At 41.9% G+C, this 15774-nt stretch overlaps 1 protein-coding gene across 1 annotated transcript in view; it reads right to left on the reverse strand.

Annotated features, from left to right (window-relative positions):
* The window catches only part of GOLGA5 (golgin A5), a 52095-nt gene that overhangs the window by 17258 nt on the left and 19063 nt on the right, over window positions 1–15774 (reverse strand). The window contains exons 2-7 of the mRNA XM_006839630.1: window positions 10423–10650; window positions 8716–8935; window positions 7676–7799; window positions 5451–5654; window positions 1228–1398; window positions 191–319 (exon numbers count right to left, since the gene is read on the reverse strand). Of these exons, the coding sequence (XP_006839693.1) occupies window positions 191–319; window positions 1228–1398; window positions 5451–5654; window positions 7676–7799; window positions 8716–8935; window positions 10423–10650 (1076 nt within the window). The remainder of the gene's footprint in view (window positions 1–190; window positions 320–1227; window positions 1399–5450; window positions 5655–7675; window positions 7800–8715; window positions 8936–10422; window positions 10651–15774) is intronic.

A 15774-nucleotide genomic window follows, 5' to 3' on the forward strand; every position in this document is an offset into this window, starting at 1 on the left:
AGGACAAGGCATGTTCTGTTCTGGTGTACAACACAGGGTTGGTATGAGTCAGAACCAACTCAATGGCGCCTAACAACAACAATACAAGTTGGCATCAATAGGAAGGATGGCTTTCAACCAGACGGGTGTGGTTTTCCTCATGAGACCACTAGATGGCAGTCTTTGGTGATCATCCACCTAAAATCCTTACCTGCTTTTGTCGGTCCAGTTCTGCCTCTAGCTCTTGTTTCGATGCTTTTTGTTGTGCTAGCTGGTCTTGTAGTTCTTGTAACTGCTCCCTTGCCGATTCTGCTTCATTAACCTGCTGAGCCTCCACATCCTGAAACGGTGAACCTTACATGTGAAAAGCAGTAATTAACTGTTTGGTTCAACACTTACTGAGTACACACTACCGTACCATAGCTACCGTGCCATAAGTGGGTTCAGCGAGAACTTGAAGGATAAAAGACGCGAGAGGCACAGATTCAGTCTATGAGGAGCCCATGAACTGACACCTTCACCACATAGTATGATGGGGGAGGGGGACACCCAGAAAGCTCCAATTGCCTGTTGCCCATTTAATTCAATGATGAGTAGGAAGAGACAGTGGCTCGGGGAGGTTTATGTTTATTCTAAGGCTAAGGATTCCTAAAAGCATAGAAATAAAACACCACCAAAGCCTAATGACCAAAGTCACTGACTTAGTCCCTGAAACTGCAGGTTACAAAATAGGTTTTGTGTGCACCAGTATGAAGTTCTCCCACGATGTCTCATGTTAGTATACTGTGACTTGTCTCCTGAGCTTTCACCGAGACCTGCTTTGACATCCCACTGTTCCTACTCCTTCACTCTGGCATCGCTACTCTTTACTTCTCAACACACAAAAACACCTCCTGGATTTACTGCAAAATTAAAATACAGTGCCCAAGAACCTGGCTTGAGGTTTTGAGGCTTTCCCCGGGGGTTTTAGGCATGTCATATCTGCGGAACTACAGACTGCCTGGCACACGGTGCATGGCCAGCACTCTGTCATGTCTGCTGAATGAGTGACTTTCATTAACCAGCTTAGTCCTATAGCTTTACAGTCACTCTACTGCCTGGGATTCACTTTCATCCGGTGAGTAGTAACATTCATACATGCTATTGCACTCAAACCCGTCCCCCGGGACACAGAATCCATTCTGCCCCCTGACTACTATTTGGTGGGGTTAATGGATGTCTGTGAAGCTGAACCACAAGGCGTCTCACCTGGAGTTCTGATCGCAGCTGGTGGATCTGGACCATCAGCTTCTGCACCTCCTCCCTCTGCATCTCCCTCTCATGCCGAAGTTCTTCCAGCTCCATGCTGCTGGCAGTACTGCTATCTAGACCTTCAAAAGCAGACCCTTCTTTTAAGCTGTTAATCAGTTTTTCTTTAGACTGTTACAAAAAGAGAAATGGATTTAAAGAGAAATTATAGAGTGCATACGAATGACATCTATGGGAATGCAGAAACTAAAGCACTGTGGGACTATTCCAATTGTATCTTCAATTATAACGTCAAAGGAAGTTCATGGATTGGTAGACCTACGGGAACAGAAACACATCAGAGTCTTGCTGTATAGGGACAGTGCTTGGAAGTCAGGCACCAGGATCACATTAGAGTTGAAAAGTTGAAAAGATCTCATACATCGAGATGAGACATTTTTCATGTTTTCTTTTTTTTTAAATTACATTCCACTCAACAAATATTTAAGGAGCACCTACAATGGGTCAGACCCTGTGCTAACTGTCCTATGGAATGAAGATGATGTCTTTGCCTCCGGAGAGCACCCTCTGCCTATCAGTGGAGTGGGCAGTGATGAGATTCCAGCAAGAGGCAGTTAGGACAGGTGGACAGAAGCAGCAAAATGCTGGCCTTGGAAAACGGCCAGGATCTGAGAGGTAGAGAGATAGCGAAGGGCTAAGCATAAAGGTGCCAGAGCTCTGGCCTGTGAGAAAGCCAGTGCCTGGGCCCCTGCAGAGCTGCAGGACTACTGTCCTGCTCTTTGACATGTTTACCTCAGTCACACCCATTCTGCAAACTCCATTTTTCATCATCTCCCTGAACCCTACATTATCTCTTCCCTTTGCTAGGACAGAGGATCTTCATTTCAGATAGTCCTTCACACCAGAAACTACAAGTCTTCTGTGATTCCACTGGCCTTCTCCCCGCTCTCTCCAATTAAATTCCCAGCTCTCACATGGTCTACGTCTACCTCCTACACATCCATCCCAGGTTTCCCTGCCCTCTGCCACCACTGTACTCAACACTTCTCACCGTGACTTCTTAGTTACCTCTTCACATCTGCTGCCTCTCATCTCACCACTGCACCCCCACTCCTTCATGTCGTCATTCAGCAACAACTTACTGAGTTCCAGGCCCTGGGCTGAGGTGACAACACCACACGGGACTGAGGCCCTGCTCTCCTCTAAGCTCCTTGCTGTGGCCTCCCCACATCCGTCACCTCATGGGATCCAATCAAAACTCCCTTACATGGTAGACAAGGCCCTTCATGGTACAGCTTCTACTTGACATTTGTTTTATCTTCTGCTTCTTATTCTCTAACACTTCCTTCTACGTTCTAGCAGCATGGAAGCAGCCGCCAGCTCCCACACAGGCCATGTTCTCTCCAGCCTCCTTGCCCTGACAGGCTGTTCTCCCAGCTGGTTCCACTGGTAATCTCTCCCCACTCATCTTTCCTGTTTCTCTTCATACCACATCCTCTCCCTGCAGTGATCCCTGATTTCCCCAAGCTCTCACGCTACTGTATCCACAAGCAACTTCATTAAATCAAGTACGCCAAGGTTCCTCCATTAAGCTGAACACCCTCTTAGGAAAGAGATGACATGGCTTTGAGCTTTGTAGCCTAGTAACAACAACAACAACAAACCTATCATAAATTCAAAACTACTAGTCATTCTACAGGAGAAAGATGAGGCTTTCTGCTCCCCTAAGATTTACAGCCTCGGAAACCCTACTCAGGATCACTGTGAGTCGGAACCGACTCCACGGCACACCACCACCTATCGTAAACTATCATCAATTAAAAACAAAAAACCAAGCCCGTTGCTGTGTTGAATCAACTTTGACTCAGGGTGGTCCTTACAGGATACAGTAAAACTGCCCCATCAAGTTTCCAAGGCTGCCTCATCTTTTTCTCACACAGTGGCTGGTAGGTTTGATCTTACCCTACAGTGCTTAACCACTGTATACCAGGGCTCCTGCACATCACTGTGAAGTGCTGTGGGGTCAGTTCTGACTCACAGCAACCCACTGGGGGGTTTCTGAGGCTGTAAATCTTTACAGGAGCAGAAAGTCTTGTCTTTCTCCCATGCAGCTAGCATGTTGCTGTTGTTGTTAAGTGCCGATGAGTCGGTTCCAAGCCATAGCGGCCCTGTATGGGGTTTCCAAGGAGCGGCTGGTGACCTTGTGGTTCAAATCAACTTGGCAGTCCAGTGCTTTAACCCACAGAGCCACCCCAGGACTCCTTTTTGATTCTACCACCATGAAGTATATATATCTATCTCCTCCAAACCCTTCTTATTTTAGTTTTTGTAAGTCTCTAGATTTTTTTTCACTTACAAGTAGTTATTGAGCACCTAATTATTTATTAGGTGCTATGCAGCTAGCATGTTGTTGCTGTTAGGTGCCATCAAGTTGGTACTCACTCATAGTGACCCTATGTACAACAGAATGAATGCTGCCTGGTCCTGGGCCAACCTCACAACTGTTGCCACGCTTGAGCCCACTGATGCCACTTTGCCAATCTATCTCACTGGGGGTCTTCTTCTTTTCTCTGATCCTAGTACCTAATAACTAGGTGCTCAATAAATACTTGGATGTGAATTAAGATCTAGTGATGTGCACAATTACAATTAGAAAGGTTTGGAGGAGATACATCAAATATTCATGGTGGTAGAATCAAAAAGGTGCTCATGGGCAAGCGGAGTAGGGGCTAAGTTGAAAGGTGAAGCTGAGGATGACTGTGAAGTTTCCAGCTCTACTGCCTGGGAAGATGGCCCTAATATTTATTGAAATAGAAAGAGGAAGAGAAGCTGATAGGGACTGGGGCAGTTTATGCAAAGAGGCAGAGCAGGCGATAGAAACAGGGGTCAGGAGGTCAGGGATGAAGACATACTTGAAGTTTGGCATTAGAGGCAGAGCGAACACACGAATTTGAAGTTTGGCATATGAGGCAGCAAAGTCAGACAGAAAAACATAAAGACAGCACTGGAGACTGAGACAGGGCCCAGCTAAGACGGAAACAGCAGGAAGAGAGAAACAGAGAGCCTTGGCCAGGAAGGTGGTGCCGAAGGCCAGGGAGGGAGGGGTGTCAACAGGGCAGGAGGGCTAATAGTGTTAAATATTCCACCCAAATCAAAGACGATGGAACGATAATATGTATGTAGGCTAAGGAAGAATTTTGGAAAGAAATTTTCATAGTGTTGAGAACAAAGAAATTATATCAAGAAGTTACTAAGTGCTAAGAAACCCACTGGAGTCCTGGTGTGGCACTATAGCAAAAGCACTAGACCGGAAGGTCAGTTTGAATCATGGTTCAAACTCACCAGTGGCTCCCTGGAAACCTGATACAGGTTGCTATGAGTGAGAACCAACTTGATGGCACTTAACAACACCAGTCACTCCTTGAAAACCCTGTACATTGTCTCAATGAGTAGGAAGTGACTCAATGGCACTTAACAACAAGAAGACAAAGTAAAGACCATGGGCTCATACAGTATAGTTCTGATAAATACAGCATTGAGATATGGAGAGGGACAGGACAAGTGTTCAAAGTGGTCAAAATGCCAACGGGTTGTTTTCATCTTAGGTGGTAGTTCCAGGATCCTGTTCTTTCTCTAAGTAACTGTGTGCTCTTGAGTAAGCTGAGCAAGGTGACAGCAGAGAGGAGCAGATGCGGACTGAAAACGGGGACAGATTTACTGACAAAGGGCTTAAAGCAAGAGGAGATGGAATTAATATTCATGGGAAAAATTCTCCTAGAAAAAAAAGAAGGAACTGGTTTTCCCTCTGACATTAGGTGAAGGGGACAGAGAAATTATAATTGCAGGGAGGAGGAGGTAGGGTCACCTTTGATCTGACCAAGGGGGCACAAAGCTGGGCAAAAATCTGAGAGCTAGGTGAAGCCTAGACCAGATGCTCCTAAGAGTTCAACCAATTATCAATAAGGAGGAATACAATGACTATTTAACAGCAAGTATGATCACCATGATCATGCAAACAGGTTGAGGGCCTGAAGTAGGGAATGGCAGAATAAATTAAAAAACAAAAACAGTGGCAGGAAGGAAAGTCATTTCTCCTTTTTACGAAATTCCTGAGTAAGCTGAAGGTAGCCAACACAGCCAAATACCAACAACTCATTTCATGTACACAGTCTCTTAACTAAGCGGCACACATCATCATCCACAAGTGCACATTCCCAGCTTACTTGGAGTATTCTAGAAGCTTTTTGCTTGTAGTCCACTAACTCCTGCTTAGAAGACTCCAGGGTGGACTTGAGCATCTTAACTTGCTGCTGTAGGTCCTCGACTCTCTTCTTCTCATCAGAGTACTTCCTTTCCGCCAGAGTAACCGTTTCTGCCAAATTCTGACGCTCCACTTCCATTTTATTGAGGCGCGCAGCAAACTCACTCTGAGATAAATGGTAATATCGTACTTATATCACTTTGCTTTGGAATATACCTGACAGCCATCCCGTCAGATACTCTGAGATTTACTAGCTCAGCCCAATAACAAATTAGGGAAGAAAAAACATTCCTCATTATATTAGGAGCTGAAGAACAGGAGATATAAAGTGTGGCTCCCACACATGGCAATGCAGCAAAATCAACAGAGTCTGTGAAAAACATAGCCAGCCAAGGAAACTCAGTCACAATTGTCAAGACTGCCCTGAGAATCTGTTTTTTGAAAAAAATAAAAATAAAAAGAGATTTCCCAGACGATTCTGGCACTTGAGTATTAGGTCTGCTCCGAAAGTAGCTGGTCAGTGAATAATGTTTTTGTTAGGTGCCATCATGTTCCAACTCATAGCGACCTTATGTACAACAGAACAAAACACTGCCCGGTCCACACCAGCCTCACAATTGTCGTGTCTGAGCTCACTGTTGCAGCCACTGTATCATTGGGGTACGGGTGGGGAAGAAGTCTCCCTCTTTTTCACTGACCCTCCACTTTCTACGTCTATAGAAAACCAGAAACTTATTAGGAAAAAGTTGGAAAAATTAAGTAAACAGATCTTTTCTAATATGATGGCTAAATATTTTCCACCTTATTTCAAGTTGTCTAATAAACAGTTCCATGTCCTACTTTTCCCTCGCCCTTTTTGTTTGAATTGGGTGAAGATTTACTACAAAGTACTTTTTTTTAGCTTAAGAAGCATTTAAAGCACACTCTAAAAATACACTGTCAATCACTTATGTCTAGAAATAAAAATACATGCTCCAGTCTGCGGTTTATTTTCCCCTTTATTCTTGGACGCTCTCATCACCAGACAACTCAGCAGGGGAATCAGAAGGCAGAAAGTGCACAGTGACACGCCACTACCTAGAGCCCATCCACTTGGAATGAGCTTCAGCACATTTCAGAGAACAGGAGGAGCAAGAGCAGTTCCCAGACACACGCTGGTGTACTGCTGTGGAGCCGGTGGGTTGGCTATTTGTTTTAAAGCTCAAGGGTAAGAATCTAGAACTTTATACCCCAGTCTACGCTCTCTGAGGAGCTGACTATGATTGGAAATCCTTACAGGCCAGGCAGTGTCCTTCTGTTGTACATAAGGTCACTATGAGTTGGAACCAATTCAACAACACCTAACAACAAAGAATAATTTGACTATGTGAAAAGACACAGCAAGTATTTCCAAAGAAAATCTGGCGACTGAATTGAGATTTGCTGTAAGTGTAAAATACATATATTTCAAAGGATTAACATGTAAAAAACAATGTTAAGATATCTCATTAATAGTTTTTTATATTAATCACATGTTAAAATGATAGTTTGGATGAACTGAGATAGATAAAATATATAATTAAAAAAAAACAAACAACTGCAAAAAACACTGCCGATATTTAACTTTCCGACTGAAGCATTTTTACCTGCTGAAAGATGGACCCAGACCAGTAGTGCTCAACCCTGATTAGAATCACCTGTGAGTCTTGTAAACTCACCCCCCCCCACCCCTCCCCAAACAACCAAGTAAAGCAAAATAAAACCCAACGCCGATGCCTAAGCCTTAATCCATACCAATGGAACAGATAACCCTGTGAGTGGATATGCGGTATCAGAAAGGATTCAAAGCTCCACACAAGATTCTAATGTGCAGATGGGGTTGAGAATCACAAGGCAAGATGCAAAAGCTCATCTTAGGAATGACAGGGTGTACAGCCTTTTTTTGAAATAAATAATCAGAAGAAACTGGACTCAGAAAAGGCTTAAGTAGAAATAATAAACAAGGTGCTCGGAATCAGCATTTAGTTAGGAAGGTGACAAAAATGAATGACTTTAATGAATACTATTTTAACTGTATTCTAACACATAAAAGTCAATACATTTAGCAAGGATCAAGCTAAAATTTCAAACATCTGGTTTATGTGACAGAAACGAATTTTTCTGAAATGCTCTTGCATCATGTTCTCTGGCGCGGCCTCCCGCTCTCACCTGCATTTGCTTATAGTTCTCCTGCTCCCTCTTCAGCGTGGCATCTGCTTCATGCAGTCTGTCTTGAAGAGTCTGCAGCGCTTGATTCTGAAGGCTACTACCTTCAGTGTGGTCCTGCATTATCCTAAAAGAAAGCACATCACTTGAAATACTTCATTCCCATTTGTACAGGTAGAATTATTTGTTACAGCATTGGCTTGCTGGCACAAAAAAGATGATCCGACTAAAACATCCTTAGAGCAATCTTTTTTGCTTTTTAAAGGAATGTAATCTGTATTTTAGGAATCCTGGTGTGGCGCTGCAGGATAAGCAATGGACTGCTAGTTGCAAAATAAGTGATTCCAACCCACCAGCTACTCCTCAGACGCTTAACAACAACAACCTGTATTTTAAGGAGCCCAAATAGCACAGTGGTTAAGAGATCAGCTACCAGCTGACAGGTCTGTGGCTCAGACTCACCAGCGGGCTCTGTGGGAGAAAGACAGGGCCGTCTGCTGCCATCAGACACCAGTCTTGGAAACCCTATGGGGCAGTTCTACTCTGTCCTATAGGGTTGCTACAAGTCAGAATCAACTCAACAACAATGGGTTTTAAGTCTATTTATTTTTAGGCATTAAAATATAAGCATATTCCACACCTTGTTATATGTTAAATGATGAATTAGCTAACAGTGCATTGTCAAGGTTCAAACAATAATCTGAACAATTTTTAATTGCTGTTGAAAATTTACACAGGAAAACGTGATTACAGTCTTAAAGTTGTGCAACCATCTTCATCATCTTTTTTTAAATTGTTCCCCCCATGCAAGGTTTCAATCTATCTGTTCAGGTTACTGTTGTCAATTTGATCCCATATATGTAGTAATTTCAGCCCTTTTTAATCACACAAATTTCTAACACTATCAAATCATAACACTGCCCTCTTGTCAATTTCCCCAGGTTTAAATTCTCATAAGGGAGACTACACTGCCATGTTTACCACTGTACTGTAAAGAGACCATCATTGGAGCTCATGTTTTCATAACGAATGGAATTAGCTACCGTGATTTCTCACTCTGTAAGGCTTCTAACACTTCCGTGCGGGTCCTCAGCAGCTGGTCAGCTTCCTGCAATCGCACTTTCAGGACAGCTAGCTGGGAATCCTTGGCAGCCACTGCTTCAGTCAGATCGTCTACTTGGGCTCGAAGTTCTCTTGTTATTCGATCGCTCTTTGAGTGGTCAACATTCCACTTTTCAACTCTCGTTCTTGCTTGGTTTAATTCTATAAGAAAAATGAAATTTCACACAATAAGCCACAAACACATCTTTCGTGAAGCACATACAGACTCTCCTCTGAGTCCCTTTAGTATAGTACTTTCTACCAAAATTAGGGGCTTACAGAGATCTTCAAATTTCAAGGTCAATGTTGACACCTATGGTACCTTTCATATGTCAGAAAGAGGCATGAAGCTAATTGTTCCTCCACAAATATTTTTTCTAGAGATGTTTCCAAAAGCACTTGGAAGTTCACACTCATAAATAATGCATAGTGAACAACACTAACATGCTGCATGGATTTTTGCAGCTCTAGAGCCACAGGTGGTGATGGTGATGTGCCACCATGGTGATGAGTCGGTTCCGACACAGCGACCCTGTATAGAGATTCCGAGGCTATAAAACTTTATGGGAGCAGAAAGCCTCATCTTTCTTCTGCGCAACTGCTGGTAGTTTCAAACTGCTGACCTTGAAGTTAGCAGCCCAACTTGTAACCACTACACTACCAGAGCTCTTTGCTAGCCACAGGGGAAGAAGGCAAACCTCAATGAAAGGTAGGCCATGGACACACCCCACCCCTAATCCAAACAAACAAAAGCAAAATCCAAAGGTAAACACAGGAAAAATTGGTTTCTCCTAGTTCTGTTGCAAAAAATTGTAGGTATCAACCTATTAACCTAGGCAATCGGTTCAGAAAAGACCTAAGCCACGTTCCATTCAAAACACACTGGCATCACCACACCCTCATGGACCAACCACAACTGTAGCTGTCCATTTGCAATTTGAAGCACACTTCACAGTATCTCAGGAAAAACGAATTTCTGTATCTAAAGAGTCTGAGGAACGTGAAGCTCTTTTTCTGCAATTTAGCCAGTCATACTAGTCTTAAAATGCTCCCTGTTCCGTATGTCTGGGTCTCCATCCATTGCAAAACTTTCCCACTGGTTCCCATTCCTCCTGACCCCCCCTAAGAATTAAGACAGAGCCTTCAGGTTTTCTCCTCAACCACACTTACATACTCACTCTTTAGTCCTGGGGTGTTTCCTCTTTAGTTATCCATTTCTAAGGAACTCTGGGGTCCTTCTTACCCCCCTCAGGGCCACCTTCCTGTGCAACTCTACAGGGTATGATTCAAACTCTATTCCATGTGGCCATGACTACTACTGCCCACTACCTTCTGTCTGAGCACACCTTTGGTTCATGGAATAGGTTTCTGTAAGAGACCCAGAACCAAGAGACCAAATGACCCAGATTACTCCTGTTTTCATTCCTCTCAGTTCTTAGATTTCATGGTTCCTTAAAGGAGGACCCCACAAGCCAATGTTCTATGTTTCAAGTTTGGTGGGAGGATGATGGGTCCCATTTCCATATCTAGGCACCATATTAGGGGACTTATTAATCTCATCTCAAATACGAATAATGGCTTGGATGTCAGGTTTTTCATTTTTGAAATGTTACATTCCCTGATTCAGAACAACTAAAATAAGCCTGTACCTTCTTGAGTCTCCTTAGATCTCTGAATTAAGGAAGCCATTTCTTGATTTAAAGACTGAACTTCATTCCGCAGCAGCTGGTTCTCCAGCCGCAGGCTTGAGAGCTCGTGGGATTGACCAGCGTTACTAGATGTCAGTGTGGAGCCACTGCAGGCAGCGTTTGATGATACATTTTCCTTGGAAGAATCCTCCTGGCTTTCAGGGCCAGCATCAGAATTACTTGAGGCTTCTGAGAAAAAAACCAATACATTTGTTAGCCTGGTCCACTGAAGAAATACCCATTAGTAGCTTACTTTGGTGGGCTGTCTGCCGTCTCACTGCTCTAGCCAAAACAGGCAAAAAGTTCAGTTCTCAGTGGATTTCGCCCTGACTAAATGTCATTCTCATAAATGGAGCCCTCTGACCTCTAAGGATCCTCACCATGAGGACACACTGAATGAATGTGGATAAAGAAAATATACAAGAGCACAACAGCTTTGCTTTCGCCCCAACCACACACACACATACACAAAGACTTAATAAAAAAGAAAGAAAAAAGTTCTGAGGAGGAGAAAACCTGAGATAACCTCAGCAGCTGGCTCAGGTGAAACAGCAAATCTTTTAAGTTGTTGTAACAAAATCTCAAATCTGAAATCTCAAAACTGAAAGTACTGGGAAAGCCCAGAAGAGTCACGGTGCATTTCAAAGCAAGGAGAGTAAAAACAGATCAGAGCAAGCAACTCGCTATACAACAAACTGGAATCTAAAATGTCTTAACTAAAGAAAAAGACTCATTCATTCTGATTTATCTTGTTTTTTATACCAAATATGGTACAGTTTTTCCTTTAAAGATATAAATATGAATTAAATATGTGCTAAGGAAGGAATTATTTCTAAAATAATAAAATTGGCTAAAACAATAACTACGTGGGGAAAGAACAGATAGCTTTATAAGGGAAAATAAATGGTCAACGAGTATATGAAAGCACATCTTGGCTGAAAGCATTATTGACTATGAAAAGGTTTTTGACTGTATGGATTAGGACAAGCTATGGACAACATTGCTGAGAATGAATATTCTGAGACTCTTAATTGTACTCATGAGGAACCTGTATACAGACCAAGAAGCAGTTGTTCAAAGAGAACAAGGGAACACTGAGTGCCTTAAAATCAGGAAAGGAGTACACCATATTTATTCAATCTCTATACTGAGCAAATAATCTGAGAAGCTGAATTATATGAATAAGAATGTAACATCAGGATTGGAGGAAAACTCATTAATAACCTGAGATAGAAGAAACAACCTTGCTTGCTGAAAATGAAGAGGACTTGAAGTACTTACTTAGGAAGATCAAACACCACAGCCTTCAGTATTCAAGGTGCACCTCAATGTAAAGAATACAAACATCCTTAACCAGTGGACCATAAATAACATCATGATAAATGGAGAAAAAGATTGAGGTTGCTAAAGACTTCATTTTGCTTGGATCCGCTATTAACACTCACGTAAGCAGCAGTCACGGAATCACACGACATATTGTACTAGGTAAATCTGCTGCACAAGACCTCTTTAAAGTGTTTAAGAACAAAGATGTCAGTTTGAGAACTAAGGTGCACCTGACCCAAGCCACAGTATTTTCAATAGCTTTTTATTCAGTGAATAAGAAAGACGGTAGAAGAACTGGTGCTTTTGAGTTATGGTGTTGAAGGAGAATATTAAAAGTACTATGGGCTGCGGGCTGCTAGAAGAACAAACAAATCTGTGTTGGAAGAAGTCCAGACAGAATGGCCATTAAAGAAGCCAGAATGATCACACTTTTTCTCTCCTACTTTGGACATGTTATCAGGAGGGACCAGTCCCTGGAGAAGGCCATCAATCATGTTACGTAAATTGAAGGGTCAGCAAAAATGAGGAAGACCCACCCCCCACAATGAGAATGGCCCAGTGGCAGCAATGGGCTCAATGGCAAAGAACCAGACAGTGTTTCATTCTGTTGTGCACAAGGTTGCTATGAGTCAGAACTGACTTAGCGGCACCTAACAACAACGTAAAGGTAATGCTAAAGGTGCTATGGGTTAATATGCTGGACAGCAAGATTAGTTTTAACCACAAACCCGGCAGTTCAAGCTCACCAGACGCTCCTTGGAAACCCTATACAGGGTTCTCTAAGAGTTGGAACCTACTCAACAACAACAAAATGATAACAACAAAAGCTAATACTACCAAGTCAATCTCACTTATGGAATAAATGCAAAAAGTCTAGACAGAATATTAGGAAATTGAAAGTAAGTGTGGACTTACATTAAAAAAAAAAAAAAAACCTGAATAATCATATTCACATATTAAAGAAAAATCATATAATCACCTTGATATAAAAATAAACACTATTACAATGTAACATGATAAAAATAAAATTAATATGCAATATAACTACCTGAATCTGAAATCAAGTTCCTATGAAACCTAATGTGAACATCACACAGAATAGTGACAGTCAAAGAAGCCCCTTTAAGACAAGGAACGAGACACAAACTTGGTCTTTGTGTCCTAGCCGGGGCAGTAAGGAAAGAAAACTAAAATCAAAGTCACTGCCTGTGAGCAGATTCCAGCTCAGAACAACTCTAAAGCACAGAGTAGAGCTACTGACTGCCTCACAGAAGCCCCACACCTAGCCCACTGTCCCACTAGGGTTCCTGAAGGCCACAAAAAGAATCTAAAAAACAATGAAAGGATTAAGAAGAAACCAACCTGCCACTATCCATACATGAAATAATCGACTGTGTTGTTGAAAATTTAAATAATTTATGGGAACAGAATTAAGAAGAGTTATCTAGGTTGTTTTCAAGGAAGCTTCAGAAAGTTTGTGGATAAATTCTATTATCTTTTAATTCCAGTTTTCCAAGAACTTTTTCATTGCCCCTCCTGGTATGACACTGTAGAATATATGCACTAGACTGCTAACCACAAGGCTGGCAGTTCAAACCCACCAGCCGCTCCTTGGAAATCCGATACACAGTCTCTATGTATAGGATTCTGTGTAGAATCAACTCAAACGCACTTAACAACAACAACAATACACAGGAAAGTCAATATACCAGCAAAATCTTAAAAGGAATCCATTTATGATAGCTTCAAAAAAACACAAATTACCTAAGAATAAACGTAAACAAAAAGTATTACGAGATTTTCATGGAGAAGACAAAAGAATCTTAATGAATGAACTAAAATTTAAAGTGAATCTCGGAATCCTGGTATGGTACTGGAGGATAAGTACTGGGCTGCTAACCACAAGGGTGGAGGTTCAAACACAGCAGCTGCTCTTCAGAAACCCTATACAAAATCTCTGAGTTGGAACTGACTTAACGGCACTTATGTTATAAGGTATTGTGAAAATGCCGATTCTCACCAAACAGATCTATACAGAACCATGGATTCTGAATAAAAAGACAAAGAGAATTTTTGTCCAACTTGAGAAACAAATTCTAACACATGCAGAAATGCCAAAATCCAAGAACAGCCAATGCATTTCTGAAGAATAAGATGGGAGAAGTTGTCCTACCAGAGATCAAAACACTGGCATAAAGGTAGGCAAATCAACCAATGAAAAAGGAGGAATGCCCAGAAACAGACCAATGTGTAGATGAGTACTTGACACATGACAGAGGTGATACTGCATTTTCTCTCTTCCCTCTTTCTGCGATTATAGACTACAGTATCCAATCTGTCTTCTTTGCTGTTGCTGTTTTGTTTTTAGGTACTCTCTTTGCCTTTAGGGGGCTCTTTCACACCCTACATTACCCAAGAAGAGAAAACAATTGCGGTCATACAGTCAAGCTACAATCACACCCTATTTAAACCCACCATCCAGGCAAGAACCAATACCAGTTGCCATACACCAGGTAGGCAGCCAACACCTGCAACAGGAACAATCAAATAAGATAGATACAGCATTGGAAACAATTCAAAACCTACAGAAGAGGTCCAAACGATTAAAAATAGAATATCAGAAGTGGACAATACACTGCAAGGGCAAAGGAGTAGAACTGAAGAGATGGAAGCCAGAACTAGTGAGCTGGAACACAAATCTCTAAATATTACTTAAGACACAAGAACAAGCAGAAAAAAGGATAAAAAATCTGAAGAAGGTCTAAGGTTCATGTTGGACAGCATGAAGAGGAATGACTTAAGAGTTATCTGCAATCCAGGACAGGAATAATCACACAAGTCCACAGAGGAGCTAGTTGAAGAGCTTCTGGAAGAAAATTTCCCAAACATCCTGAAACGTGAAATGATAAGCATTCAAGAAGCTCAACGAACCCCAGGAAGGATAGACCCCAAAAGAAAATCACCAAGACATATAATAAGCTCTCCAAAATTAAAGATAAGGAGAGAATCCTGAAAGCTGCTAAGGAAAAGACAAACGTTACGTCTAGAGGCAAGCAAATCAGATTTAACTCAGATCTCTCAGCAGAAACCATGAAGGCAAGAAGACAATGGAGAGACATATATAAAACCCTGAAAGAAAAAAACAAAAACTGCCAACCAAGAATCCTCTACACCCAGCTAAGCTGTCAATCAAATACAACAATGTAATAAAAACATTCCAGGATAAACAGAAGCTAAGGCATTTTGCCAAACCCAAACCAGCTATGAAAAACATCATAAAGGGAGTTCTGTGGACTGAGAACAAACAAGAACAGAAAACAACTACAAAATGACGTACATGGCAGCATCACCCTGAACTCAATCGACACAATGGAAGAGTCAAGAACAGAATAAAATAAGAACAGAAGATCTGGGAGGTCAGTCTATGATCTAAACAATTACAATGTGAAAGAAGGTAAACACAGAGGAACAGAGATCTAGATGGTGGGAAAGTCAGATAGATTACAGGATAAAACAGACTGTCTTAAATGGAGGGAAAAATTAATGTAATATAAGGTAACCAAAACAATGGCACTGGGGTGGGGGGTTTAGTTTGAGTGTTGGGGAGAGCAATACAAGAAGGGGAAGGAGGTGGAAGAACAAGATAGATAGAGGAACACTGAGACAGGTTTGCATGTCCTAAGTGGACAGAGGTAAACAGTGATACATGCTCAACCTTGGAACAACAGGGCTCTGGGATACAGGGATCTAGGCATAGCTTGAAGAGGGGAAGTAATACTAAAATGCTTGACTGTCTTATGAATATTAGTTTCCCTTGCCTACTATTGTAAAATAGATACTTAAGTGGGATAGAAAGGAATTTTGGGAAACATGATTAGAGAAAACTTGTAAGCCTGTCTTCAGCCTATAACTGATTAGAATACCTAAAAGGGGTTCTACAACTTGCCCAGTGAAATAGGCCTCTTGCAAAGCCTTTACAGAGTATAG

Source organism: Chrysochloris asiatica, unplaced genomic scaffold (assembly GCF_000296735.1).
Source record: "Chrysochloris asiatica unplaced genomic scaffold, ChrAsi1.0 scaffold00025, whole genome shotgun sequence".
Lineage (NCBI taxonomy): Eukaryota > Metazoa > Chordata > Mammalia > Afrosoricida > Chrysochloridae > Chrysochloris > Chrysochloris asiatica.